At 40.1% G+C, this 26,947-nt stretch overlaps 4 protein-coding genes across 8 annotated transcripts; 3 read left to right on the top strand and 1 right to left on the bottom strand.

Annotated features, from left to right (window-relative positions):
* Positions 1 to 3,153: 3,153 nt before the first annotated feature.
* LOC115743985 (neo-calmodulin-like) lies at positions 3,154 to 5,613 on the bottom strand. Its single transcript, XM_030679043.2, has 4 exons — positions 5,435 to 5,613; positions 4,742 to 4,899; positions 4,544 to 4,624; positions 3,154 to 3,587 (listed from the first exon to the last, which is right to left on the bottom strand). The coding sequence occupies exons 1-4, from the start codon at positions 5,520 to 5,522 to the stop codon at positions 3,453 to 3,455; spliced, it is 462 nt and encodes a 153-aa protein (XP_030534903.1). The 5' UTR covers positions 5,523 to 5,613; the 3' UTR covers positions 3,154 to 3,452.
* Positions 5,614 to 13,042: 7,429 nt separating this feature from the next.
* LOC115743857 (ammonium transporter 2 member 4-like) lies at positions 13,043 to 15,255 on the top strand. Its single transcript, XM_048282709.1, is given in 3 exon segments — positions 13,043 to 13,781; positions 14,316 to 14,598; positions 14,685 to 15,255. Coding segments are annotated over 3 exon segments (1,437 nt in total). The 5' UTR covers positions 13,043 to 13,193; the 3' UTR covers positions 15,251 to 15,255.
* Positions 15,256 to 16,197: 942 nt separating this feature from the next.
* On the top strand, positions 16,198 to 20,004 carry LOC115743917. The gene is made up of 5 exons (XM_030678917.2): positions 16,198 to 16,399; positions 16,605 to 16,797; positions 17,663 to 17,857; positions 18,450 to 18,631; positions 19,447 to 20,004. Exons 1-5 carry the CDS (start codon positions 16,298 to 16,300, stop codon positions 19,747 to 19,749), a joined length of 975 nt encoding a protein of 324 aa, XP_030534777.1. The 5' UTR covers positions 16,198 to 16,297; the 3' UTR covers positions 19,750 to 20,004.
* Positions 20,005 to 21,708: 1,704 nt separating this feature from the next.
* LOC115743916 (GDP-mannose 3,5-epimerase 2) lies at positions 21,709 to 25,474 on the top strand. 5 transcript variants are annotated; one of them, XR_007199165.1, is made up of 8 exons: positions 22,496 to 22,727; positions 23,090 to 23,500; positions 23,611 to 23,704; positions 23,812 to 23,941; positions 24,037 to 24,169; positions 24,654 to 24,861; positions 25,030 to 25,243; positions 25,280 to 25,474. XR_007199165.1 is itself a non-coding variant. In XM_048282041.1 (7 exons), exons 1-7 carry the CDS (start codon positions 21,724 to 21,726, stop codon positions 25,183 to 25,185), a joined length of 1,164 nt encoding a protein of 387 aa, XP_048137998.1. In that variant the 5' UTR covers positions 21,709 to 21,723; the 3' UTR covers positions 25,186 to 25,474. The 5 variants fall into 5 exon arrangements, 4 of the variants coding, with proteins under 4 accessions (XP_048137998.1, XP_030534776.1, XP_048138000.1 ...); XM_048282041.1 differs by lacking the exon at positions 22,496 to 22,727 and adding an exon at positions 21,709 to 21,755 and having other exon boundaries at positions 25,030 to 25,474; XM_030678916.2 differs by lacking the exon at positions 22,496 to 22,727 and adding an exon at positions 21,924 to 22,057 and having other exon boundaries at positions 25,030 to 25,474.
* Positions 25,475 to 26,947: the final 1,473 nt, after the last annotated feature.

The following is a 26,947-nucleotide window of genomic DNA, read 5'->3' as shown; positions in this document are numbered from 1 at the left end:
CTGTGCTGGCTGAGATTCCCTGGCGACACCAGCGTCGCCCAACGGGGACGGTGCCGTTGGCCAGCGAGGGTTGACCTCGCTGGCCGGAGGAAGATGATGAATAAAAAAATAGAAAAGGGAAAAAATATTAAATTATTATTACAATTTGCTTCGTCAGTGACAGGATAGATTGAATTGACACAAATATAAAATGTTTAGGACTGAATTGATACAAATGCAAAAAGTTTTAGCATTGAATTGACAAAAATACAATAGATTTAGACTTTTTTTTTTTTTCAATTTTCCCTTCATAAATCGATTACAATTGTGTCGGTTCGGTCTTAAACTATTTTTTTGACCAATTCAATCCTAAACTTTTTACAATTATGCTAATTCAGTCCATTTGACAGGCCAATGCTGATGTCGGCACCGACAATGTCACATCGGCGCTAGCCGGTCAATTGCTGAATTGATATAATTGCATAAGATTTAGAACTGAATTGGGAAAAAAATAAAAGTTTAGGTTAGAACTAGCACAATTTCAATATGCTTATGGCTTTTTTTTTTTGGCAATTCTCTCCAAGTTTATGCGTAGGAATTTTTAATTTCCAGAAATAGGTCTGCTCGTATTTTTTTACGACCTATCAAATCTTACGGAAAATAGATATATTCAACTTCGATATGCTAGAGTTGTGTGTCTGAAAAATGTACGAAACCAGGATATAAAACTCGTGACTTTGTCCTTTAACTTTTTCTAGTGTTTCCTAAGCAAAAGTGATGTTTGCTTACACCAAATAATGAATAGTTGAAGTAAATCATCTTATCAAATAGTGTTTTCATATGTCCGAGTGCTATTGCGGTTTTTTTTAATTTATTTTTGAAAGCTAGCAAACATGCAACGTACACTGCGAATTTGGTCAATTTATCACAAGCACGTCCTAGAACCTTGATTAAACAATATCTCGGAAATGCTTGAAATTCAGCATTGTGTTCGTGTTTTAGGTTAAAACTCGAAAAAAAAAAAAACCAAGTGGGTTTCGATTATGGACAAATAAATCTGCTTCTGATTTTAGGTTTTGTTTTAAAAAAATAAACACTTCCTATATTTAATTATCCGAAAGTAATTTTCTCCCTCTAGTAGATGTTAACAACAAAAAAAAATACTTGCATATGAAGAAGGAGGTCAAGTCATGTTATGACTTTGGGCCCATGAGACAATAATAATTAGTGATACGCGTGGTGACTCCAATAGTCGTTTAGACTAGAACACTAATCATATGTCTTGTCATTCTTCAAAGACAAGTTTCTCCTTTTAGCTTTCTTGTCATTTGTTGATAAGTTTCCATGGAACTTTTCCTTCTTTTGGTCGAAAGCCTCCACGGAACTTTGCATCTAACATTCGACTCCCTTTCCCACAAGAAAACAGCTATGCCGAGATATGTCATGCTCTTTTTATACATATGATTTCTCTTTATTTATAAAGTTATGCTTTTGAGTTGCACATTTTAACATGGTATCGGATTTAAGTTACGATACGCTTTATTTCGCATGTGCGGCCTCCGTTCGTCAAATTTCACGTGCCGTTCCTAATCTCATTGCACGTAATAGGAGATGTTAACGTATTTCGCGACACTTATATACTAGCATATATGCTCTTTATATACATGTGATCTTGCTTAATATATGATTTCAAGTTTTGGATTGAACATTCAAAGAAGCTACATTATTTTCTCGAAACTTTGACATTGATACAAGGGGACAAGAACGTTCACGAGGAAAAAAAAAATGCCAAATGTTGGAATTTGAATCCATTTTATTTCAAAAGGCTAATGTACGCGTCCTAGAAATTAAAACAAATTTATCGAGATATCCTAAAAGATAAGGCACGGAGCCTTGATCTCACGAGAAAAGAAGCATCGAGACAAACGGAAAAATTACTTTAAAAAAATCCTAAAATTCAATAAGTTATGCCAATTTAATATTAAATTTTTTTTTTGCTAATTTAGTCCCAAATTTTTATTTTATCAATTCAATCCTAAACCTTTTGCTTTTGTGCTAGTGCAGTCTATTTGATCAGCTAATGTTGACATGAAAAAATTTAAAAATATTTATTTTTTCTATTTTTTTCTTTTCTCTATATTTTTTTAATTTCAATCATAAACTTTTTGCTTTTGTGCCATAGCTTGCCGGCCACAAGGGGAAAGAAAAATAAAAAACAAAAAGGAAATAAAATATATTAAAATATTATTAAGAATTATTCACGTCAACGTCTGCCGACCAAATAGACTGAATTGATAAAAAAAAAAAAAGGTTTAGGTCTAAAGTGGCCCAATTATAATAGATTTAGGTCTCTTTGGTAATTCACTCAGCGAGAAACTGCCATTTAGAAAATATTTGTTTGGCCACTTTACGATCAAATGTCTTGTCACACAGCAAAGATTTTCGGTGAAGCACGAAACGTAAATGACTAACCAATATATTCAAACTTAGCTATTCTTTTTAGAATTGTCCAACACGTTCAAATTAAGTCAATATCGTACCTCACAAGAACCAAATTTATGGACCAAATAGCGTCACGACTGGAAGATCATGCGATCGTCATCATGAATCATTATATGGTTAACTTAATCATGGCAAATAGAGTCCAAATTAGAAGTAATACAAATTTTCTGAACCACAGTTGGAAAAAGCTTGCTATATGGCCCATTGGGCTTTTGTGCTCCAAGGTGATCAATCGCTTAATCATGTTGAGAATTTTAAATCTCTTGCTAAATTAAAGATGAACAACAAATTTGCTTCTTTACTATATTATGATCACATAAATCTGCTTCTAGTTGTTGATCTACCCTATTATTGTACAAAGTAAAAATAGACTCCAATTTTTCGGTGAGCGGTCTCCATTGTTTTTACAAATATGATATTCATGGAAGAATGTGCAAACTCATAATTCTACATTATCTTTAAAGTATTCCAATAATAGGATTCAGATATTTTTTTTTATTCTACAAAAACCTTCTTAAAAAGATTTCAAATCTCGAAATACTTCTCTTTATGAAGATTTCGGTTACTTATTAAACGATTGAAATATGTTGCAATATACTTAATCCTTTAAATATCAATAACTTGCAGACGTAAAACGTGTGCACATTTGCTAGTTCTAAAAATAGAGTACAATTGAGCAAAACCTATAGCATCATAGAACTTAATTACGATTATCTCTTAACAAGAAATAGATGGTACATAATAGCACATTGAATCTGCGATACACAATAAGTTACCAAACGGAAAACGATATATGCTAATTTCCCATGATATTTCCTCCTGTTTATTAGGGTTTTATGATCATATAACTCGTAAAAAAAAAATACAATTGAATATGCAAGAATAGGATGTAGAGTTTTTAGCAAACATAGATTCTTAAAAATTCATTAAGATATGAAATGCATGAAGCATGAGCAGTTGCGCTTGTCCTTTCAGAAAGCTAGCATCATCCTGATGAACTCCTCGTAACTAATTTGGCCATCACCGTCCAAATCCGCCTCTCTCATCATCTCTTCCAATTCTTCCTCCGTCGACTTTTCTCCCAGGTTGATCATCACCCGCTTCAACTGCAATTAACCCACCGATTAAGAGGAGTTTCAAGTCCAAAGACATAAATGTGTTTACTGACTCAGCTTTATATTTACTACAAATAGATTAATCACTCAGGGCGATTTTAATATGATCGAACGAGCATGTGTATACGTAGAAGAGAACACATGTAAGTTCTCTAGGTCTCGCATAATCACACTAATACAACACTGAATTTGTCTTCATCTTCCGGTTCACCGACTTAAAGCATAGGAAGGGTCTTCCCCAGCAAGCTTCTGCGCAGATCAGTGGAAGTTCTTCGAAACATCGTGAAGTTCGAGAGAAGCAACAAGTACAAGAATTTTATAAGTATCAGCGAAAACTTTTGTCAGGGACTTTCATCCTCTCTCTCCCTTCTTCATGTTAATATCTGGTTCTTTAAGGTTAATATAGTCCAGTCCCAAAGAAGGAAGATAAGTAAAGGGTTTGCAACTTTTAGGTAGAAAACCAAAGACTAAGTGGATCGTGTTGAAAACCCTAATTAAGGAAAGAGACGTCGAGCAGAGTAAATAAAGCTAACCACAGAAAGGTCGTTCAAGATCAGTTGAGTGATTAGAGAAGAGAAGGAAAGCACAGAGAAAAACAAGCCATATTCTCACGTTTAAAGTAGCTCTATTTGTTCTTATTTTCATCTACAGATAATACAGTGGATAAGAACCCTCAATAAGCTGGTAATTTATGTCGGACATTTTGCGGTTAGTGCGATATTTCACGGGTCTGGAAATAATACTTACCTAAAATGGGATTCCTCGTTAAAGGTCGAGATTTTACGGGTATGAATTCCGTTCATAAAACTTCATTCAAGATTTCTCTGTCACCTTCCCTTCTTTTTAATGTCGTTTGGTCAGGAGGAATTGCTCTAAGCTACCAACAAGCTACAATTGATGAATTATAAGCTGAACAAGGAGATTTAGGGTTAGAAAAAAATACAAACCTCATTAAGAGATATGTAGCCATCTTGATCCTTGTCAATGACCCTAAAAGCTTCCTTTAGTTCCTCTTCGATTTCAGTCTCCTAAACATAGATATCACCAATGCATACATGTTCATCCAATCAAGTACTTGCGAATATGAAATCTAAGCGAAACTAGCTATTTCGATTGATATATAGACCAGTGCACAAAGATACTACCTTGATTTTTCTGGCCATAAGATTCAAGAACTCCCCGAATTCTATTGTCCCATGGCCATCAGTATCGGCCTCATTGATCATGCTTTGAAGTTCTTCCTCTGTGGGATGTTGGTCCAAGGATTTTATTGCAGTTGCCAATTCCTTAATTGTAATGGAACCTAGTTACCAAGCAAGCCAATAAACACGCTTAGGGTATTGAAATATCATAATTAGAATGCCTTATTCACACAATATTTCTATGTTCTCAAGGAGGAATCATAAAATTTATCACATAAAATCAGTTTTCTGCACTAGAAAGATGAATCTATCATAATTACACAGTTGCTTAGAGAGATCAGAAAAGGTTGAAGCAGTTGTTGTATTCTCATGTAATAAACACACTATCATCATGTTAGCATTCAGGATTTCACAACCGAGGTTCAAGTCATAAAGCACCATGAAAATGGGAAAAATCAAACTTTCAACAAGCCGGTCGATCTTCAATGGTGTAAACGATTCGGACAACGCTGTCAGACACACATATTTTCAATACCCCGAAATGATCACGGAGAACTGTATGGCACACCCCATGAAGAAGCAGATCAAGCAATAGCAATGAATCGAAAAAAGCTAGCGAACAGACAAAGTGAGTACACGAAAAGATGGTTTAAAGATAATAATACATGTACAAAAACAAATAAAACGAAGGGTTACCATCTCCATCCTTGTCCAGCAAACAAAACGCTTCCTGGAACTCATCAATCTGCTGTTTAGTTAACGCATCCCCTCTTATCGGATTCATATTGATCGACGCAGCGCGAGAGAGAGAGAGAGAGAGAGAGAGAGAGAGAGAGAGAGAAGCTGAGACGATACAACCCCAGTTAGTTCTTGCACGAGTTCTTATTCTGAAAGTCTCCAAAGGTTGTCATCTGATGGGCTATCTCTTTCGTTATTTACACTAGACTGGGAAATTTGGAACAAAGAACACGTTTCAGACGGTCAAATACGCATCTACTAGAATTTATCTGGACGGGTTTTCTGGAGGTGTCTTTGTCAAATCTTTTTCATTCAAATATAATGACGGAGAAGAATGTCAAATTGGCCAAGGGTTCCTCTGTGCGACCAATCTGTAAACCTACTTCGAATTCTCTCCCACCGAACGTGACTTTGACGACGCAGAGGAAAACGAGATTCAAAACGAGTTCGGTGAGTAATTTATTGAACCGCTGCATTTGAAATTCATTGCAGATAGGGTTGATATCTACCACCAATTTTCCTTAGTTTGATCCAAGTTTTTCCCTGTTTAAAGAGAAGTTCACATTGTAAGTTTGACTTTCCACGTCTGCCGGTTCACAAATGAAGAATTTAGGAGTATGATGAGTACCAAAAATTACCTGCATTGGATATTGGTCCGTTCACAAAGAAATTAAGCTGTCATCGCACAAAGGATAATAAAAGATAGGGAAGATCAACATGAAAAGGATTTTTGGATTAGGGTAAAGCACAGGGTATCTACGACTAGAGGTGTCGAACGGGTGAGTCGGGTCTAGTCGAATATGGTTCGACCCATGTTGACACGTTTTGATCCATATTGACACGTTTTGACCCATTTTCATGCGTGACTTGACCCAACCTATACCCCACCCATTCCCGACCCCGTATTAGTTAAACACTTCTATATTTAACCAAATCACCGAATAGTTTTTTCTTATAATTTGACAATAAAAAAAATATCGCTAAAGTACTTTCATGCAATACAAATTTAGAGAAAAATTTTATAAGTTTTTTTTTAATTTTTATAAAAAAAATAATTTCTTATTTTTTAAAAAGGTGTATTTCATTTTAATTTTATATTTTATTTTCCATTTTTTTTCTCTCCAACGACCGGCGATGGCGGCGGCACTCCATCTCTTGAACATTTTTTACATCTTTTAATTTTAATTTTCTTTCTTTCTTTTAGTTTAGAAAATAAAGATAAAAAATATAAACTGATATACTTGGCGCCCATTGACCCACGCCAAGTCCAACCACTTAATTTTTTTAGATTGGTCGAAGATGGGTTAAACTATGTAGCCCATTTTCTACCCATCTAATTCAACTTTAAATTTTTCGATCCATTTTCATTTTGCCCTTTAAAAACTCACAACTCATACACAACCTATTTGTACAAAATATGAGTAAAAAAATAGGTCATGGACCCGAATCGACGGCTCTATCTTCGACCCACATACAATACATTTTGCACTTAAAAAGAGAGAAAGGTTTGGAATTGGTTGAGACACTCGCCGTTTGCCGGCGACGAGCGAATGAATGTCACAAGCTTGCGGAGTTGAATTTCTACGTAAAAATGAAAAGGGATAGTCTGAAAAGGGTCGATAAACTAGCTCCTCGTGCAAATGTCTCCCAACGATTGCGTATTAGTCATTAGAGACAGCCTGTGCAATCTTTCCTCTCACGTATACCTTTGACTTTGTCGTTCCCCATGGATATTCAGACATGGCCTTCGCCGGAAAAATGGTCGTGAAGATGGAAATTTTATGGTCAAAGAGAAATGATAGGAGCACGACCGTAAAATTCGGGTGACCGACCTATTTCTGGTGTTTTATAGGTGAGAAAGAGCACAAAGATGCCATTTTGTTTTATTTTATCCGACGTTAGAGAATCATTTATTTTATAGCCTGGGTGGAAAATGAATGTGAACAACCATATGGCCGAAAGTCGTGTGGTTCCCATTACACAAAAGGAATCGTGTTAGGGTTTGGACTATATAATGAGGTATAGAAGGAATTTCGTACAAGGGTTGTGAGACCGCCAAGGAATTTGGTGCGCGCTTTAAACTATTTTTAGCAATTTTATTATAATCATTCAGCTTGATTACGACAGTTTGTTAATTTCATATCAACACTCGGGCTGCATTTGTTTCGCAGATATTTGACATTTCTAGAAAATATTTTTAAAAAAAAATTACTTTTCGGGAAAAGGAAAACATTTGTTTGTGGTATTTGGATGAAATTCGAAAGTGAATTGGGAATAACAATTCGTCATTTATAAAGGAAAACTTTCTTTTGTTTCTAAGGAGAGATGCACTGTTTGCATGATATAAAGGACACCCGGATCCCATTCGCATGAGTCGAGGTTTCTCGGGCCCAGCCACCGGGAACCCAAGCATAGGTGCCAAGGACATGGGCCTAGTCTTGATGGAGTCGGGCTCGGGTGTCGTTGACTTAGGTGCGTACCTCGGAACGATCACTAATGTCCCAAACACAAGCATCGGGTCTTAGGCCTAGCCTCGAGGGACTTGAGCCTAGCCTTTGTGGACCTAAGCTCGGCGGTCGAAATACCAAGCCCGAGAGCCGGTGGCTTGGACGCAGGAGCTGGGTACCTAGGCATGGTTGTTGGGCACCCAAGCACGATTGTGGGGACCAAGGCACGGGCATCGAGGTCCCGGGCGGGGCTGCAAGGACTTTGACACGAGCACTGGAATCCCGAGCACAACTTGTGTGGACCAAGCCTTGGGCGATTGTGACTTCAACATGGGAGTTGGGTAGCTGGACATGGCTGTCGCAGTCCCAACCCGGCCTTTGTGGACCTAGTGTGATGGCCCGAACTTTTTTGTCTGTTTAATTAGCAAGCGAAACGAGTCTTGTAATGACAATTATGTGACAAATGATGAATTATTTGAAGTTAAATAAATTGTGATTTTGAGGCTTAATGTTATGTCACATGAGATTATGAGTTGTGGACAATATTACAAGATTATGTTTTGATCCGGTTGAGTTTGTCCTGGAAATAGAGCGCGATTGAAACACGAATTGAATCGTGACCGAACCCACTTAAGACCCCCTATATAAGCCCTTTCCTTTCTCTCTCTTCCTCATTTCTCTCCTCCCCTTCTCCTTTTCGCGCATGCCTCCCTCCCCTTCGTGAGATCCGCCCCTCACCCGAGAGATCCACGCCGGGCCCTTCTCATCCGCTCAAGCTCACCATGGACAGTGACGGCGGCGGACACCCTACCTCGGCAACACCCCTATGACCCCGACTTGTCACTCAAGCCTCGATGCCATTCGTCCCTCTCCCTCGAGCTCTCGGCCCCGCAACCCAAAGGAAGACTCGAGCTCCGTTCAGCCGTGAATCGACTTCATCATCGCTTAGTTTCTATCTTGGGACAAGTGAACTTTATAAATCTTCTACTTACTTGCTGATTTATTGTTCGATTGGCCACGATACGGTATTTTGGAAATGGTTATCTAAAAATGAAGATCGTCTTGCATGAGCTAGGAAGCGACTTTAATTTGATGATCCATTGCTTGAATTGTTGATTGTGAGTCATGGTTATGTTGATTGTGAGTCATGGTTATGTTGATTGTGTGGTTCGATTGTGTGAATTTCTGTTGAATGGCTTGAATTTGAGTCGCCTAACCCTTGGGGGGCTCGATCGTGTACATGCATGGTGAATGGGAAGTGTGAGTAATGGTTTTTGCTCGTGTTTGTCCGTGCGTGGGGCGTGTGATGTCTTACTTTCTTGGGCTATCTTGTTGCGGTGTCGGGTTGCATAGCATCTAAAGAATCAAGGCATGAGTTGTGTTACGGTGTGAAAAAAAGTGTGGGTTGGAGCTTACGTGTAAATGTATGATTTTATGACAGGTGTGCGAGATAAACCCTATTAAGACCTACCCTAATTATGTGCGTGCATGTCTTCGATTTATGTGGTGTGCCCCTCCTTAAGGCTTCCATAGTGTTTCTCGCATGTGTTCCCGATTTATAATTTATAACAAATTAAGTGAGAGTCCATTAGTAACGCGACGGCCTGGGACATCGTGGGACCCCCCTAGCATCAGTGAAATGGGGTAAAGGACGGGCTCCTCACACCTGGACTGGGCCTCAATGGACTCGAGTCAGGCCTCTATTGACCCAAATCCAAGCGCCAATGACTTGGGTGCTAGAGCTAGGTACTTGGGCAGAGCTACCAAGTACCTAAGCATGGGTATTAGGGTCTCGAGCTCAGCCTAGGATCAAGTTATTTGAATATCGAAAAATGAGGAAAATGTTGTTTGACAAAAAAAAAAAAATTGCCAAACAAACGGAGTTTTGAATAGACATTTAAGTTAGTGAAAAGACCGTGCCCGATTTTTGCGCTTCTTGTTGCTAGCTATGGGTAAGGTTTCAGATCCCTGTGCTTATAATTGAGGCGTGATCCATAGTTATATCTGATTTAACCATTTTTTATCTCGTATCTAGCACATTGATGTTTGTACAGTATCCAGAAAGGAACGATCGAAAGGAAATAGTTCACAAGTCGAACAACATCATGGTCTGGAAAACTTCAAATATTGTTAAGGCGCATGTATGTAAGATAATCAGCAAGGCTGAATCCGTTGGCATATATACGTACGTGTGTGACATCTATGACATCATAGTTTTGACTTACTAAGCTCGTAATTCATTCTTTTAAGTTTTTCAGGGAGATGCAGTCCAATTTGCTTAGCAAGTGCATCTCAACATATATAGTAGGTCATGTATAATCCATGACACATGGACAATATTTCTTTCGGAGTTTACAAAACAAACTTTCCTTTTAATTCACCAAAGACGAAAATGTTTTATTTGATATTACGGATGACTTGTTAATTAGAGACCGTTTCGTTTTTGTGGGTTGGTCCGGTCTATTACTCTTCCGCCTTAAGTGGTTGGTTGGTATATCCATGAATTGGCCGGTTCCTATTTGGAATGATGCGACTTCTTAATCGCTGTAGTTTCTACTCCTGCTAATAGTTTAGTACATTTGTTGTTGTTACTATGAGATCTTAAAGCATCGGGAGATTATACTCGTTGGTGTATGTACGTCTACGCGTGTGTGTGTATTGCTAGAAATTTACTTGAAATAGATTTTGGTAATAATGGAGTACATGACTCAGTGAGGACTCTCACTACTTCTCTTATCCCGCATGCACCGAGTCAAGGATGAAGCTAGTTAGAATATCTTCAGGGCTAACACGGTGGTGAATTTAAGAATGGAAATTGTATTTATCCTAAGTACTTCTTAGGGAAAAGTGTCGAAAAAGTCCTCAATCAATTGCATTAGTGTCAATTCAGTTCTAAACTTTTTTTAATACCAATTCAATCTTAAATTTTTTGTATTTGTGCCAATTCAGTCCTTAACATTGTATTGATGTCGATTTAGTCTTAAACCTTTTATTGATGTTAGTTTGGTCTTGAACATTTTTGTATTCCCAACTGACCGAATTGACTTAATTGGCATAAATGCAAAAGGTTTAAGACCGAATTGACATTAATGCAAAATGTTTAGGACTAATTGGCATCAATACCGGCAAAAAAAAAAAATTGCTTTAATGAAAGGTATAAGACTGAATTGGCACCGATGCAAAAGATTTAAAACTAAATTGGCACAAAAAAAAAGGTTTAAGACCGAGTTAGTACCAATGCAATAACTTTAAGACTTTTTCGACACTTCTCCCATACTTCTTAGGGAAAAGTGTCGAAAAAGTCCTCAATCAATTGCATTAGTGACAATTCAATTCTAAACTTTTTTTAGCACCAATTCAATCTTAAATTTTTTGTATTTGTGCCAATTCAGTCCTTAACATTTTATTGATGTCGATTTAGTCCTAAACCTTTTATTGATGTTAGTTCGGTCTTAAACATTTTTGTATTCCCAATTGACCGAATTGACTTAATTGGCATAAATGCAAAAGGTTTAAAACTGAATTGGCATTAATGCAAAATGTTTAGGACTAATTGGCATCAATACTTGCAAAAAAAAAAGGCTTTAATAAAATGTATAAGACTAAATTGGCACCAATGCAAAAGATTTAAGACTGAATTGGCACAAAAAAAAAAGTTTAAGATCGAGTTGGTACCAATGCAATAACTTTAGGACTTTTTCGACACTTCTCCCATACTTCTTAGGGTAAAGTGTCGAAAAAGTCCTCAATCAATTGCATTAGTGCCAATTCAATTCTAAACTTTTTTTAGTACCAATTCAATCTTAAATTTTTTGCATTTGTGCCAATTTAGTCCTTAACATTTTATTGATGTCGATTTAGTCCTAAACCTTTTATTGATGTTAGTTCGGTCTTAAACATTTTTGTATTCCCAATTGACCGAATTGACTTAATTAGCATAAATGCAAAAGGTTTAAGACTGAATTGGCATTAATGCAAAATGTTTAGGACTAATTGGCATCAATACTGGCAAAAAAAAAAATGGCTTTAATAAAATGTATAAGACTAAATTGGCACCAATGCAAAAGATTTAAGACCGAATTGGCACAAAAAAAAAAGTTTAAGAGCGAGTTGGTACCAATGCAATAACTTTAGGACTTTTTCGACACTTCTCCCATACTTCTTAGGGTAAAGTGTCGAAAAAGTCCTCAATCAATTGCATTAGTGCCAATTCAATTCTAAACTTTTTTTAGTACCAATTCAATCTTAAATTTTTTGCATTTGTGCCAATTTAGTCCTTAACATTTTATTGATGTCGATTTAGTCCTAAACCTTTTATTGATGTTAGTTCGGTCTTAAACATTTTTGTATTCCCAATTGACCGAATTGGCTTAATTAGTATAAATGCAAAAGGTTTAAGACCGAATTGGCATTAATGCAAAATGTTTAGGACTAATTGGCATCAATACTGGCAAAAAAAAAATGGCTTTAATAAAAGGTATAAGACTAAATTGGCACCGAGGCCAAAGATTTAAGACTGAATTGGCACAAAAAAAAAAAAGGATTTAAGACCGAATTAACACTAATGCAATAACTTTAGGACTGTTTTGACACTGTCTCCCATACTTCTTAGGTATAAAGGATTCTCCTTATTAACTGTATCTTTTGATCACAAGTATGACTATCAGATGAAACAGCAGAAGATCGATCGATTACTATTTGACCAAGAAAAAAAGTGAGAGAATATCTCATCTTATCGGATGAAAAGGAACGCGTAGAATTGTTTTTACCAATTTGATCACGCAATTAACCTGGCCATTCAACGCCGGCACGACCTAACAAGGCAATTAAGTCACCTTATGAAAGAAACACCACTTCATGTCATCTTGATTTTTGTGGTCACTATCCAAGAACAGAAATTAATTAATTGATTAATCATGTTTAACAAGGTGAGTGCCACTGCCATTCCTTGGAGACGTTGAAGGAGTCAATTGATGCCTGATGGGTCCATTTTGAACCTTTTCTATATGGCATTTCTTGATCGAGTTATATGCCCAAGGACCAAATCTAAATGATCCGACTTGTTCATTCCCCGACCCGACCTTTGTTCCTTAAATCTAATTCAAGCACACTTGCAAGCAATGTCCTTAGGGCACATTGTCCTCTCACTTCTCTCTAAACTGTGACGCCTATCTTCGCTATTACATCCATCTTCTAGTTCCGACTTCTCGGTCCCGGTACCGTTTCTTATTTATCAGTCCGAGTGAGATGTGATCAGCTCGTTCCCTCCGATGGCGCTCCCCGCGAACCTTTTGCCGGACGAGGCGAGCCCCAAGTGGTTGAACAAGGCCGACAACGTGTGGCAGCTGACGGCGGCCACCCTCGTCGGCCTCCAGAGCATCCCGGGCCTCGTGATCCTCTACGGGAGCATGGTGAAGGGGAAGTGGGCTGTGCACTCAGCCTTCATGGCGTTCTACGCATTCGCGGCGGTCCTCATCTGCTGGGTCGGATGGGGCTACTGAATGTCATTCGGGGAGAGGCTGGCGCCCTTCCTAGGGGAACTGGGCGTGACACTGGACGAGGAGTATCTACTGGGGCAAGCCTTCGTGGGGCTGTTCCCGACGGCGACGATGGTGTTCTTCCAAGGCGTGTTCGCGGTGATCACGTTGATCTTGGTCGCTGGCGCCCTCCTGGGGAGGATGAACTTTAGGGCATGGATGGTGTTTGTGCCATTGTGGTTGACATGTTCGCACACGGTAGCCGCTTATACCATATGGTGCCCGGATGGATGGTTGGCTAAGCTTGGAGTGATTGATTTCTCCGGAGGTTATGTGATCCACCTTTCCTCTGGTGTTGGCGGATTCACGGCTGCCTACTGGGTAAGAAACCCTAGAAAAACATATGTTAGATCTTTTTTGATGACACTGATTTCGTCAAAATTTGTTTTAATTCTCGTGTAACATGCATATCATTTCATGACAAGTTAATGTCAATTATATTTGAGATTGCACCCTTCAGATAGAAGAACGGTCATGTCATTTTTCCCATTTTTATTTGAGTCGGAGTGCAACATATCATATCATAACATCATTAGAAATAATAGGACTTGATACCAAAATTTGTTGACCGAAGGACTTGACGAGAATATATTGGATCTTACATTAGCAGGACTGCAAAAGTGATCGGGGTTATGTAGTGATTTATTATTGTCCGATCGTGTTTTGCACGTACATATGAAAGAAAACTAAGTATGGGGTTAGATATCATATGCAAAGTATAGTGATATCTATTCACTAAGCCCTTCGACTTACTAAAATTCAATCTAAAATCACTCACTTCGTTTACAAATCATTACGGTCATCCCATTTTCACACGTTAATCAACTCAAATTTGCCTTCAATTCCATTGTCTAGGTGGGTCCAAGAGCAGACAAGGACAGGGAAAATTTCCCTCCCAACAACCTCATATTGATGCTCGCAGGGGCAGGCCTGCTTTGGATGGGGTGGACGGGTTTCAACGGCGGAGCCCCGTTCGCCGCCAGCAGCGTCACATCTCTGGCTGTCCTCAACACGCACGTGTGCGCCGCCACGAGCTCGCTGATGTGGCTGATCCTCGACTCCTTCCTATTTGGCGAGCCTTCCGTGGCCGGTGCGGTCAATGGCATGGTCACCGGCCTGGTTTGCATCACTCCTAGGTTAAATATCTTTGGATAACACGTGAATTGGCACTAATTTAATAGGTTTTACGGTGAACACCTAACACAACGCAAGTTCGTGATGTGCCAGGAGTGGTCCAAGGCTGGGCGGCGATCCTCATGGGAGTCGTTTCCGGGAGCGTCCCGTGGTACATGATGATGGTCCTCCACGACAAAGTCGGGCTCCTGAGGCAGGTCAATGACCCAATGTCCGTTCTCCACACCCACGCGGTTGCCGGCACCCTGGGTGGCATCCTCACCGGATTCTTTGCCGTGCCGAGGCTGTGTCGCCTCTTCTACATGGTGCTTGATTGGGAGAAGTACATCGAGCTCGCCTACGGCCTCCAGAACAGGACGACCACCAACACCGGGATCAAGCGGATGGGGGCCCAGCTCCTGGGCATCGTTTTTGTCACATGTCTCAACGTGGCCGTGACGAGCTTGATCTGCCGGCTCGTCCGGCTCGCGGTGCCTCTTAGGGTGAGCAAAGGGGAGATGCAAGTCGAGGACGACGCGGTCCATGGGGAGCAAGGGTTCGCGCTCGTGGGGGACGAGGAGAGGTTCGAGATTGCCAAGCACAACACGGTTTACAACATGGAGTACGAGCCTCCTTCGATCGTATCCAAATCTCTAGGAGATATCCAGAAGGTATAATACTCCAATTTTTCAAGTCAAAAATTGAGTCCAATTAAAAATTAAGGCGCCGTTCATTTCACAAAGCAGTGATTAAATCTCGTGCCAATTTACGTATCTTTCGAAAATTCTTCTCCTATCAAACCGGGAAACGCCGATCATCGTGCCGATGTTCTGAATATTCCGGCGTCAAATTCTCCGTCAATTTACCGCGTTCGCAGGCCAATTTTCTTAGGAGTGAAGTAACGCAGGAGCAAAGAAATTGCGGAGAAACAATGGCACTGGGGAAGAAAAATATTCATTGCCCGCCAAAGACCGTTGACCCCGCGAGATCCCATTCGGCCTCCGCGTTTTAGTTTCGTCGCACCCAAACACGCTTTTGCCCTCGCGTCTGCCCCGAAATTACGGAACGTACCCCCACCCCAGCCTTAAAATTGAATGGATTGTACCTCACATAAAGTGAAACTCCACGTGCTATCTTTTGGTGATCTATTTTAGCTTCAAAAATGGATAATTCGCCATTTTATAAAGGCGTCGACTAAAACCGAGGCCCTCCTCGATAAAATCACGTTTCAAATTCGAGTAAGATGGAATTGTAAAATCATAACATTCGCGGTCTAAGATCGGTTCAATTCGTTGCGCACATGCTCGGTCCGAAAAGAGCCGTGCCCATACATATGTTGTAGATTGAAATCGTACATATATTGCTGGGTACGCTTTATTGATCTCGTTGGAGTTATAGGGATAAGTTATTCATACGTGGTTGAGAGTTTTTGAGATTCTCTTGATCCGTGAAAAAAAATATTGTCAATTTCCAGTTTTGGTAAAATTTGTATTGCGGTGATCAAAATTTCTCGACAATTGATTTGTGTTGTCTTAAAAAAATAATCATTTTTCACAAAATGAAAGTGGCACATTCGTAATTTTGGAGAACTCCAAGTCCTAAACACCTGCACGCATGTCCCCCTTCCCTCTGAAGAAACAACGCAGAGCAAAAAGACCATTTCTCGTCTTCTTCTGTTGCACTCACGCACAAATCCAATTCAAATCTCTCTCTCTCTCTGTGCAATGTCGACCGGAGGAGGCTTCGCAGTTCTCGACGGCTCGCAGCTCGGAGACATTGACCTCTCTCTCCCCGATCATCCCGCTTCCGCTCTCACCGGCGCTCAGGTCAGTCGCGGATTGAGCGCGCATACTCCGGAATGATCGCCTGAATCATGACTTCGATCGCGCTTTTCTTTACGGTCTGAGTTGGCCTTGCGCGTTAATCTGGTCGATTTGTTCACGAATACGGTTTGATCGTTTGGGATGATTGGTCGTGCAAATTGTTTGCCGCGTGAATTTTGATGTCGGTAAAGCATCCGATTGTTGACAGGTGATTGAGCTTGCGGAGTCCAAAGTTAGCGATCGCCTGTACGGCCTCTCGTTGCCGGAGACCATCAGGTCCGGCGCTCTTGGCCGCGTCGGTTGCGTCGATGGCGCCAGTTTCCAAGGAGCCAAGCTGGACGGGGATCAGGCTGTGGAGAAACTCAAGGAGTATGTCGCTGCGATCGCTGATCAATTGAAAGGTGATGAGCTATCATGGATTGTGTGTTCGTGCCTGGAGTATGTTTGGGAGCGGACGTAGTTAATGCTGACTTTTTGAGTGCTGCTTATTGATGAATTGGTTGGTAATTTGTTGCTAAGGAATAGGTAGTTCCTCTGGGAGCATAGACTTTTCGCATCATCTCAAGATGGAAATTTCCGACTACGTGACCACTCTCCATCACAAATTAGGTGTAAAAGAGAGACAATTCAACTTTGGAAGATGATTTGGAGTCCGAATAAATAAGCCGACCACATTGTGACTATCTCACCAAGAAAATAGCCCTTGAAATTTGCAAAATTTAAATTTGTGCCATCTGTTGAGTGTTCGGACCACTCTTTTGATCCGTTTTTCGGACATCACTACTCTTCGAATTCGTGTTAAGAATTGTAACCTTGAAATGGAACGTGTACTGAGTTGTGCATCTGTGAGTTGCCACAAAGATGAAAGATAAGAAGGTACGATTTGTTGCCGAAATCATTAGGGAACAGTTGTATTGCATTTTGGTGTTTGTTCCTAACATCTAGGAGAATTGGTACTCGAGCCGGAGCATGTACTGGATTGTGCGTTGGTGTTTCTTTTTCAGTGTCATAGTTGTCCGTTTCAGACAGGAAACGCTTTCTGCAATTAAAGTACGAATTCGCAGCGCTTCCTGTTGTAAAAAGCATGTGCTTCCATTTTGCTAATTGAATGACAACATCCACGTGTGTACATAGTTTTAGGGTTCTTAGTATGATCATTTAATATAATAGGATAACGTGTAATCAGACACGTGTATGCTTTTACTGAATCTTTCCTTCAAGTCCGTAATTCTACAAAAGATTCTCATCAACGACTGTGAAGTGCAGATGATCCCATTGTTGTATCAATTTTGGATGGAAGTGCTTTACGCTTATATCTAGAGGATGAAGATGATTTTGCAATGTTAGCAGAGAATCTCTTCACAGAACTAGATACTGAAGATACAGGAAAGATCAAGAAGAGTGAGATTAGAAGAGCTCTTGACCACATGGGGGTCGACATGGGCGTTCCTCCACCTTCAGGTTGGTTTTTTCCAGTTCTGCCCCCCGTACCAATTGGCTCATCTCTCGGATTATCTTCAAAAATTAAGTTTGCAATAACAATCAGTAATCACTATTGACTTGTGATTGCATGTGAACTTTGAAACTGACTCACCAGGGCATCAACAGCATGCCCCTGACTTAGCCTTCTCTTCCTGTTATTACCTGTGACAAATTTGTTTACTACATTGTCTTCTGTTCCTAGATTATATGTTTGCTGTATTTTCTGTTGTTTTTCAATGTATATCCTTAAATCTTCGTAATTGGAAACTTATTTTTGTTCTCCGTCAGCGCCATTGTTATGTATTTTCAAGTGACTCTTCCACTATGAAAATCTAAACTTGAGTGCAAATCTTTCTTCTCCAGTTTCCTGCATATCATTATATAGTTTATTGAAGAACCTTTTGATGCTTTAATGAAAAAAATACTCTCTTGAAGTCTGTTCGCAGGCTTACTTGATTTTCTTGCAAAGGATTGGACATTCAGATGTAATGGCAAACCATTTTCTAAATCATGATCATATAACGGCGCCTCTGTTTCATAAAGTTGAAAAGTTGAATGATTGTTTGAGCAGAGTTACCCCTGCTTGGTGACATCTTGAAGAAACATGGAGCTGAAGGGGAAGAGGAAGTGGGCCAAGCACAATTTGCGGAAGTACTTCAGCCTGTTCTACATGAACTAGCAGATACCCTGGCTGAAAAGCATATCGTTGTCACTCATAACGTGAAGGTTGTCAATGGTTCTAAGATCAGAAAGGTAATAACTAATAACTTGTCCATTAGTTCAGTATATTTTATCGAGATGCCTTATTCATAGACAGAAATCCTACTGTGTTGTTCCATGTTTCACGTGACATGATATGCACCAGAAGCATTATGCTGTTAGATTCCTCCTAATAATATGAGCATGCCATTACAAATCCTGCTTTTCTTACGAATGAGGCATTACTTGTATGTCAAATAAGTTGAAGTTATATTGTAAAAGGCGCTATTGCTCCAGGGTGGTTATGCACATATTTCTGCATAAAACAATGTATGTCGTAAGGACCTACGTTCAAGAATGATCAAGCTAAAGATATGGCTGGGTGGAAGAGATCATTCCACAATTCTGAGTAGCTTTGGTAGATGAAGTAGAGAGGACAAAGATGGCAAATTTTATATTTGTTTCGATATTTTTGGGACTTTGGTTTTTCTGGTTGGCGTTCACAAAAGGACATGCATACATAGATCCCAGAAATTTGCAGACTTTGATCAAAAGGAATAAGCAGAAATACAGATGCAATGTTTGCATGATAATTTGTCTCTTAAATATTAAAACAACTCTCTTTAGAATGGTCATCCAACTAACAATCCTCTTCTCCATCTGCATACATATTTGGCCTTGGAGATATGGTCGATGTGTTGAGGTAGAAATGGTCCTACTTAAAACATTCCCCAGCATGTGTTTGGATTTTTTGTATAAGAGATTCAAAATTTAGAGGATGTTTGTTTCCTTTCTGCGCTAAGAATTTTGATAATTCTGTTGTGACTCCTGTTAGTATCTTTGGTGTGCTCTCTTGATTAAACTTGCAGTTTTTGGACAACGAAAAGCAACTGGAAAATGTCACGGAGAAGGTATTGGAGGGGAATCATGAACAAAGTTGTGTCGAAACAGTTAGGAAGTATCTGGAGAAAAACGGTACTGATATGGGGTTGCCACCACTGGATATTGAAGAAGCAGTTGCTCTTTACAATGCAGTATTCTATAGTGCTGCTTACAATAAGAGTGTTTTGGAATGGAGAAAGGAAGAAATCCGTGAAATCGTGAAGGAGATCTTGGGGAAGTTTGCGGAGCAGCTGGAAAGCGATCCTGTTTTCATCGATCTTGGCAATTGAATAGAGAAATGTGGTGAGAAACTCGGTGATGTGTCATGTTTCCTGGTGATGCATCTCGTTCAGTCAGTGTCACCAATGACCATTTTGCTCTCATCCTGCAAGATACCTTCTTCATACAACTTCATTACTTTTTTGGCAACTCCTGACCCTCCTCATAGCCAGGTTCACCTTATGTAATTTATGTCATGGGATTACAATGAGGGATTGAGATGCCGAATACCAGTTTAGTTTCACTTGAGACATTTTGTTCATTGATTCAGGCACCCTTTTCGCTTGCAGATAAAGTTTTCATCAGTGCGGCACTTCGACTTGCATGAGCACGTCTTCTTCTTCTTCTTCTCCCAATGATAGGATGGAAATTCACTGTGCCCAGATCTTTGGGTACGAGTTAAAACTATGAACCTTCCTATCAGGTTTTGAAACAGTTGCTGTTGGATTATGACGAAATGTCGACTTCTACCTTACACCACCCGGTACCTACCAACCCACTTCGTGTTAAGCCCCAACTATCTTTGCAGAAACATACATTTGCCTTCATAGTTGTCCATCTTTGGTTTCCAGTGTACTTGCTGAAAGTAGCAATCGCAGATGGCATCGTGTCATGGCCCGATCGATGGTCGGGTAGGCGATCTATGTCATGAACAGAGCAATCGCAGATGGCATCGTGTCACGGCCCGATCGATGGTCGGGTAAGCAATCTATGTCATGAACAGAGCAATCGCAGATGGCATCGTGTCACGGCTCAAACTGATGGATGATATAGAATAAACAACGGCTCGAATAAAGTGACTCTATTTTAGTACCCAAATTTTAAAATTTGTTCATGCAGGGTTCCGATTTGACCGGTACTTACTACTTACAAAAACGAAAACTAAGAGTGTGTTTGTTCAGAGGAACAGTTTATGATAAACTTAACATAAACGGAAATGCTTTCAAAAAATTATTTTTCAGGAAAATGAGTAGTTTTTATTTGTTTGGTGATATTTGACCAAATTTTTTTGAATGTTTGGATTTCATTTGGAAAATAATTTCAATCTCATAACTTTATCTTCAAAAAAATTGACTTTTTATTTTATTAGTAATTTCATATATATCAAATAATTTTAATTATTTTTCTTTTCCCTTCTTCCTACGAGGTTGTGGGGCCTCGGTGACGGCTAACAACCAGCCACACGAGATCGAGCCTTGCTAGGATCTAGCGAGCCGGCTCGAGTCGCTAAATATGGCGAGGCTCGACCTCCTCCGGCTAATCACCGATCATCGCCAAGGCCCAATGACCAGCAAAGGAAGAAGGCAAAAGAAAAAGATTAAAAATTTCAAGGTGAGCAATTCCGCAAAGTATTTTCATTTGGGAATTCACTTTTCTAATTTTATACATTAATGTTTTCGTTGATCGGAAAGTGTTTTCCGTTGACCGGTCATTTTCGACGAATCAAGCCCGGTGAACGTCCGGAAAACTAATTCCCGAAAAATACTTTAAATAAAACAAAAGCATCCTAATTTCATTTTTTTTTTTTTTTGGTTGGAATTTTTTTTTTTTTGGTTGGATGAAAAGCCCTGAGTTGGGTTACAACGGTCTGAGCATTTTCCAAGCAACTTCCTTTCGTTTTGTCCGGAACACATGAACAACAGGCTCAGCCCACCTCTCTTTCTGCGAACCTTCTTTCTTCCCCTGAGCCCCCCTCTGTCTGTCGCCACTCAGAGGCGGCCCCTGCCGTTACTCCAAACGCACGCGAGAAAAACGCACCAAAAACCAAACATCGTCCGTTGTTAATCACTGCTCCGAATGCAAGACACGACTCTCGTTTTGCTGAAGGAAAAATCTCATGGCCCCACGATGGCTGCGAAGATCCCCTTTTTAGGTTCTCGCTCGATGAAGCAAAAATCTCGCGCATCGATTCACTCCAACTCACCCCAATTCAGAAAATGATGACGGGAAAAGGGTACAGCAATGCATATCGAATTGTTTTGTAAATGGGGGCTGCAGCGTCTCACATATCAAAATGTTAAAAATCTCATTTTTCCCCCCCTTGAAAAATTAGGAATAAGACGTAGTTTCTCTCTCCTGTACTGAAGATCTGAGTTACCACGGGTGGAACGAGATCTCTTTCGCATATACTCTCTCTCTCTAAAGGGGAAAACGTTTGTGGCCATGTTTGTCTGCTTCTCCTCTGCGAGGCCTTTAAATAGCTGGAGCATTGGGGGCTCGCAGACCATCCCATCCCATCTCCCTCTCTCTCTCTCTCTGTCGCTCTCTGCACATCATCTTCTCCATTGATTCACCGGGACTTTGAAACGCCCAGTTGAGGTGCCTTTTTTAAGCTTTGTTCCTTTTTGTCTGGCCAAGCTTTTACGCTTCATCCGCAGATGGGTTCTGTCTCTTTCATTTCTCTGATGTGCTGTGCTCATTTTTGTGCTTGCGGCGTTCCTCGTGCGCCTGATTTTTCTCGAAATTCGACGAATCAGTGATATGGGTTACTCTTCCTTGCTTCAAAGTTTGGTCCTTTCTTTGGTGTTGGGGATGATGTGTGCTAGTTGGTTCTCGGATTCTGTCGTTGCATTGTCAATTTAGCCGAAAATCATTTCTTCAGAAGCTTCAGTATGGCGTCTTGAATGGATTGTTCATCGCATTCTTGATAAAATTTGCATTTTTTCCTTAGTGATATAGGGTAGTATTTTCACTTGAAGTTAGTTGTCGTTTTGCCTGTCTATTTTTCCAGCTTTGTTCATTACGTGTGATTCCGGTTCTCCTCAGGACCTTTGTCTAGGAATTCTTGATCATCATACCTCTGTTCAGATTTCATGCTGTGAGAAGTTTTAAACGGGAAATACAACCGTCGGCATCACATATAATTGCATAACATATGTTGCTGGGAATGTTCGTTTTCCATGGTTCAACATCTACGTTTTTTTTGTTTTGTGGTTTCTTGTTCTTCCGGCGTGTGTTACACTGATACATCAACAGAGCATTTACTGAGGTTTTATATTGCCTACATAGTTTGTGTTTGCACTTCACTAATCATCAGACTATCATTTGCCTGATGTCTGTCGAATGAAGTTGATTGTACATCTTATGGGAAGTCCTGTTTCACTTCACTTATCATACAGATATTATGCATGCTTGTCAATAGTTGGCTGTCGTCCCTTCACCAAAGATTTGAAAAAAATATGACCCTGCTTGAGTTTGCCCAAGATTTAGTTTGTATATACATCAATCAGCGATTTAGCATGTACTGCCTGTGTATTTGTCCACCTTTCATGACTGTTATATGAATTTACTTTACTGCAGCTGTTAATATTTCCTTCTGAATTGGGGGACTCACTCTCTTGCCTACTGCAGGATGGGGAGCATTGACGGAACTGACTATGGCGCATTCACCTATGAAAATCTCGAAAGAGAGCCTTACTGGCCATCCGAGAAACTCCGAATCTCCATCACCGGTGCAGGCGGTTTCATTGCCTCTCACATTGCCCGGCGCTTGAAGAGCGAGGGCCACTATATTATCGCTTCAGACTGGAAGAAGAACGAGCACATGACCGAAGACATGTTCTGCCATGAATTCCATCTTGTCGACCTTAGAGTCATGGATAACTGCTTAAAGGTTACTAAGGGGATCGACCATGTCTTTAACCTCGCAGCTGATATGGGTGGTATGGGCTTCATTCAGTCCAATCATTCCGTCATTATGTATAACAACACGATGATCAGCTTTAACATGCTCGAGGCTGCCAGGATAAATGGAGTAAAGAGGTGCTTGGACCTGGACCAATTTCGCAATCTCCTTTCCAATTACATGTCCTCTTTCATCTTTCTTCAGTGCCTCATTCATCTTCAACTGTTTAATATTCATGCCTGTGCAGGTTTTTCTATGCTTCTAGTGCTTGTATTTATCCTGAATTTAAGCAACTGGAGACCAATGTGAGCTTGAAAGAGTCTGATGCATGGCCAGCTGAGGTTTGTTGCTTTTCAAGTTAAACTTTTGTAAGACACCTTATTCTTTTGGGTTAGATACATAACTAGGAAGGGAAGCCACATATCATTTTTCGCGTTCTAAATTTCAGCCTCAAGATGCTTATGGCTTGGAGAAGCTCGCTACCGAGGAATTGTGCAAGCATTACACCAAAGATTTTGGAATTGAGTGCCGCATTGGAAGGTTCCACAACATTTATGGTCCCTTCGGGACATGGAAAGGTGAACTTCTTTTGTTGCAGCTATTGGATTCATTGCATGATTTCCAAACTTTTGCATTTTATTAACAAAGTGGCTTGGATGTTTATGGTATTTAGGGGGAAGGGAGAAGGCTCCGGCTGCTTTTTGCAGGAAGGCCCTCACTTCCACTGACAAGTTTGAAATGTGGGGAGATGGGCTTCAGACTCGATCTTTTACTTTCATTGACGAGTGTGTTGAAGGTGTTCTTAGGTGAGCCCAACGGCTATTTAGCTTATTGATAATATCTCTTCACTTTCCTTTCCAAGGCTGTTGGGTCTTGAATGGGATTAACCTGACTTTATTGTCAGTGTCGGCTTTCATTTGTTAAATGATTTAAAATTAAGTGCATGGATGTTTTACTGGGTAAGGGTAAAGCAAATCAAGTAACCAACATCTTTGGTATTACTAAAGTCCTCCGGAAATGCGAGATTTCTTGCGAATCTTGCCTTTTCAAGTTCTTATTTATATGGATCTAGCTTCTAATGTCTTTGCAGAATTGGCCAAGAATTGATGTTCGGAAGGGTATCTGTTTCTTTACTAGTTCATATGACTCAAGTCATTGTATAAAAAAATGGATGGTTCTCGCTGGTGTGTTGCATTTTACCTGACTTATGAACCATTTATTCATATATTTTACTTGCCTGTGTGTATTTGATTATAGCTTTGTTTGCTGCTTATATTGTGGGTGTGTCAGATTGACAAAGTCAGATTTCCGTGAGCCGGTGAACATCGGAAGTGATGAGATGGTTAGCATGAATGAAATGGCTGAGATTGTTCTTGGTTTTGAGAATAAGAATCTTTCCATTCATCACATTCCTGGTCCAGAGGGTGTTCGGGGGCGCAACTCGGACAACGCACTTATCAAGGAGAAGCTTGGTTGGGCTCCTACCATGAGATTGAGGGTAGGCCATTGCTTATACTTAAAGACAATGATTCTCCCACTAAATCCACCTGTAACTTCGAACTACATTGCTACTTAAAAGAATGATGCCCTTCCCTTGGAGCGACCAGAATTTCTCTCCGTTCGCTTCTTCTCACTGATCAACTGATTGAATGCACAAATTTTGTAGGATGGCTTGAGAATCACCTACTTCTGGATCAAAGAACAGATTGAGAAAGAAAAGGCTCAAGGGATGGACCTCTCCATTTATGGTTCATCTAAGGTTGTAGGAACTCAAGCCCCTGTTCAGCTCGGTTCGCTCCGAGCTGCTGATGGCAAGGAATGATGTCGTGCCTCCGGTGTTGTGGCTTCTCCAGCTGTTAGTTTTACTTCTGAAATGGCTGCGGTATTGCCTTGTAAGAGCTCGATCGACTGCGATATGGTATCTATGTACCCTTTATGGCAGCAATATTATCTGCTTGTTTGTATCCTCATTAGCCGAGCATCAGTTACCGGCACACCCCGTTAGTACTCTTCGGGTTGGAGTTGTTCTGTTGAACTTCTCTAGATTTTATATATCCGCTTCATGTTTATGGGAGGTTTGAGATATGCAATATATTAAGAGCTCATTCCGTGGCTTTCTTTGCCAACGTTCCATTGTGTTTCGAATGGCATTACATGTTAGCATTCAGCAAGAATCTCCAACTGTTGCTGTTGATCCAGAACGAAAGAGAGAGAGAGAGAGAGAGAGAGAGAGAGAGCTCTTACCTTGGAATGGCATGCAAGAGGCATAAATACAACCATCTACTTTCAGCCCCCCATCCTTTTGGGTGTACTATCGGCATATCCGGAATAGATTTTCATATGCAATATCGAACTCTTCGTTTCAAATCTGACCGGCGGAAGATTGTTGACAAGGCGAGATCACGAAAATCACCGGAGAATTCTCGATGTCTAAATTCAAGGATATTACGGCGCGTAAGGATAGTAGAGTTGGTTCTTCAAGCCTTGAATTAAGAATTAACCATGACCTTTGCATCAAGTGAAAACTAAAGTGCTGAGGATGAACTTACCATGCGAAGAAAACCATCAATCAAACACCCCCGTCTCGATTTGCCTTTCGGGTTATTCCCGGTTCATGTAACTTCATATCAAGTGAACCGTCGTACTAGGCGGGCCGCACCTCCAACTCCTACCTTCTCCTGCCATTGAACTAGCCATTAATTAGACTTTGCCTCACATGAGATTCGCACGATAGAGTGATTCGCGTGAATTGAGCTCACAAGAAATATCTCGGACGAACTAGGTCACAAAACAACTGCTCCTCGGTATTCGTAATAAAATTTAAAATACAGGATGTCTAGAGATTCTTGCTGATGTGTTTTCTTTTTTTAAACAAGCACCATATAATATATGATTTCCGCGTTCATTACTATCTTAATCAACGCCAGCCTATAATTAATCAGGTGAAGATAAGCTCGCAGCCAAGCGGCGTCTATTTTATTCCCCTTCCACGTCACCACACGACGCTTGCTGACTCGGATTGTCCAAGGACCAAGCCCTTCCTCCAATGAGATTCCTCCCCCCTCGGTTGATTTCTTCATGTTCGTTCCAGATTCAAACTTGACAAGGACGCTTCTAATTGACTTTGATCATAAATAATAATCAAATAAAGAGAAAAAGGTTAATTATGTGATTATGGAGATTTATTTTGCTATTTACGAAGTCTCAAAGAAAAATATATTTAAAATCACATGGCAACCTTGTTCTTCAGGGTTGTTTGGTTTGATGTTTCAATGAGCATATCTTCAGAAGATTGACCTATTGAATCCGATTGTCCTAAGTTATTTCCACAGTTCCGACCTTATGATTTACGATTTTCTCCTTCCATTTTTATCCCACGAGTCGTCACAATCGACGATCATAAACTGATCTTTCAATGCAATGATCAGACGATATATTTTTTTTTATGACTATTTAAACTATTTAATCGATTCAATTATCCGAAGCCTTTTTCCTTGAAAATAACCGATACCAACAGTCTTTTTTTTTTTTTTTTGCACGGGTACGTTACCATCATTGGGAATCAAAGGATAATCATTTGGTCC

The sequence above is a fragment of the Rhodamnia argentea genome, chromosome 1 (assembly GCF_020921035.1).
Source record: "Rhodamnia argentea isolate NSW1041297 chromosome 1, ASM2092103v1, whole genome shotgun sequence".
Lineage (NCBI taxonomy): Eukaryota > Viridiplantae > Streptophyta > Magnoliopsida > Myrtales > Myrtaceae > Rhodamnia > Rhodamnia argentea.
The sequence above is the reverse complement of the archived record's forward strand: the minus strand, read 5'-3'. Positions and strand labels throughout refer to the sequence as shown.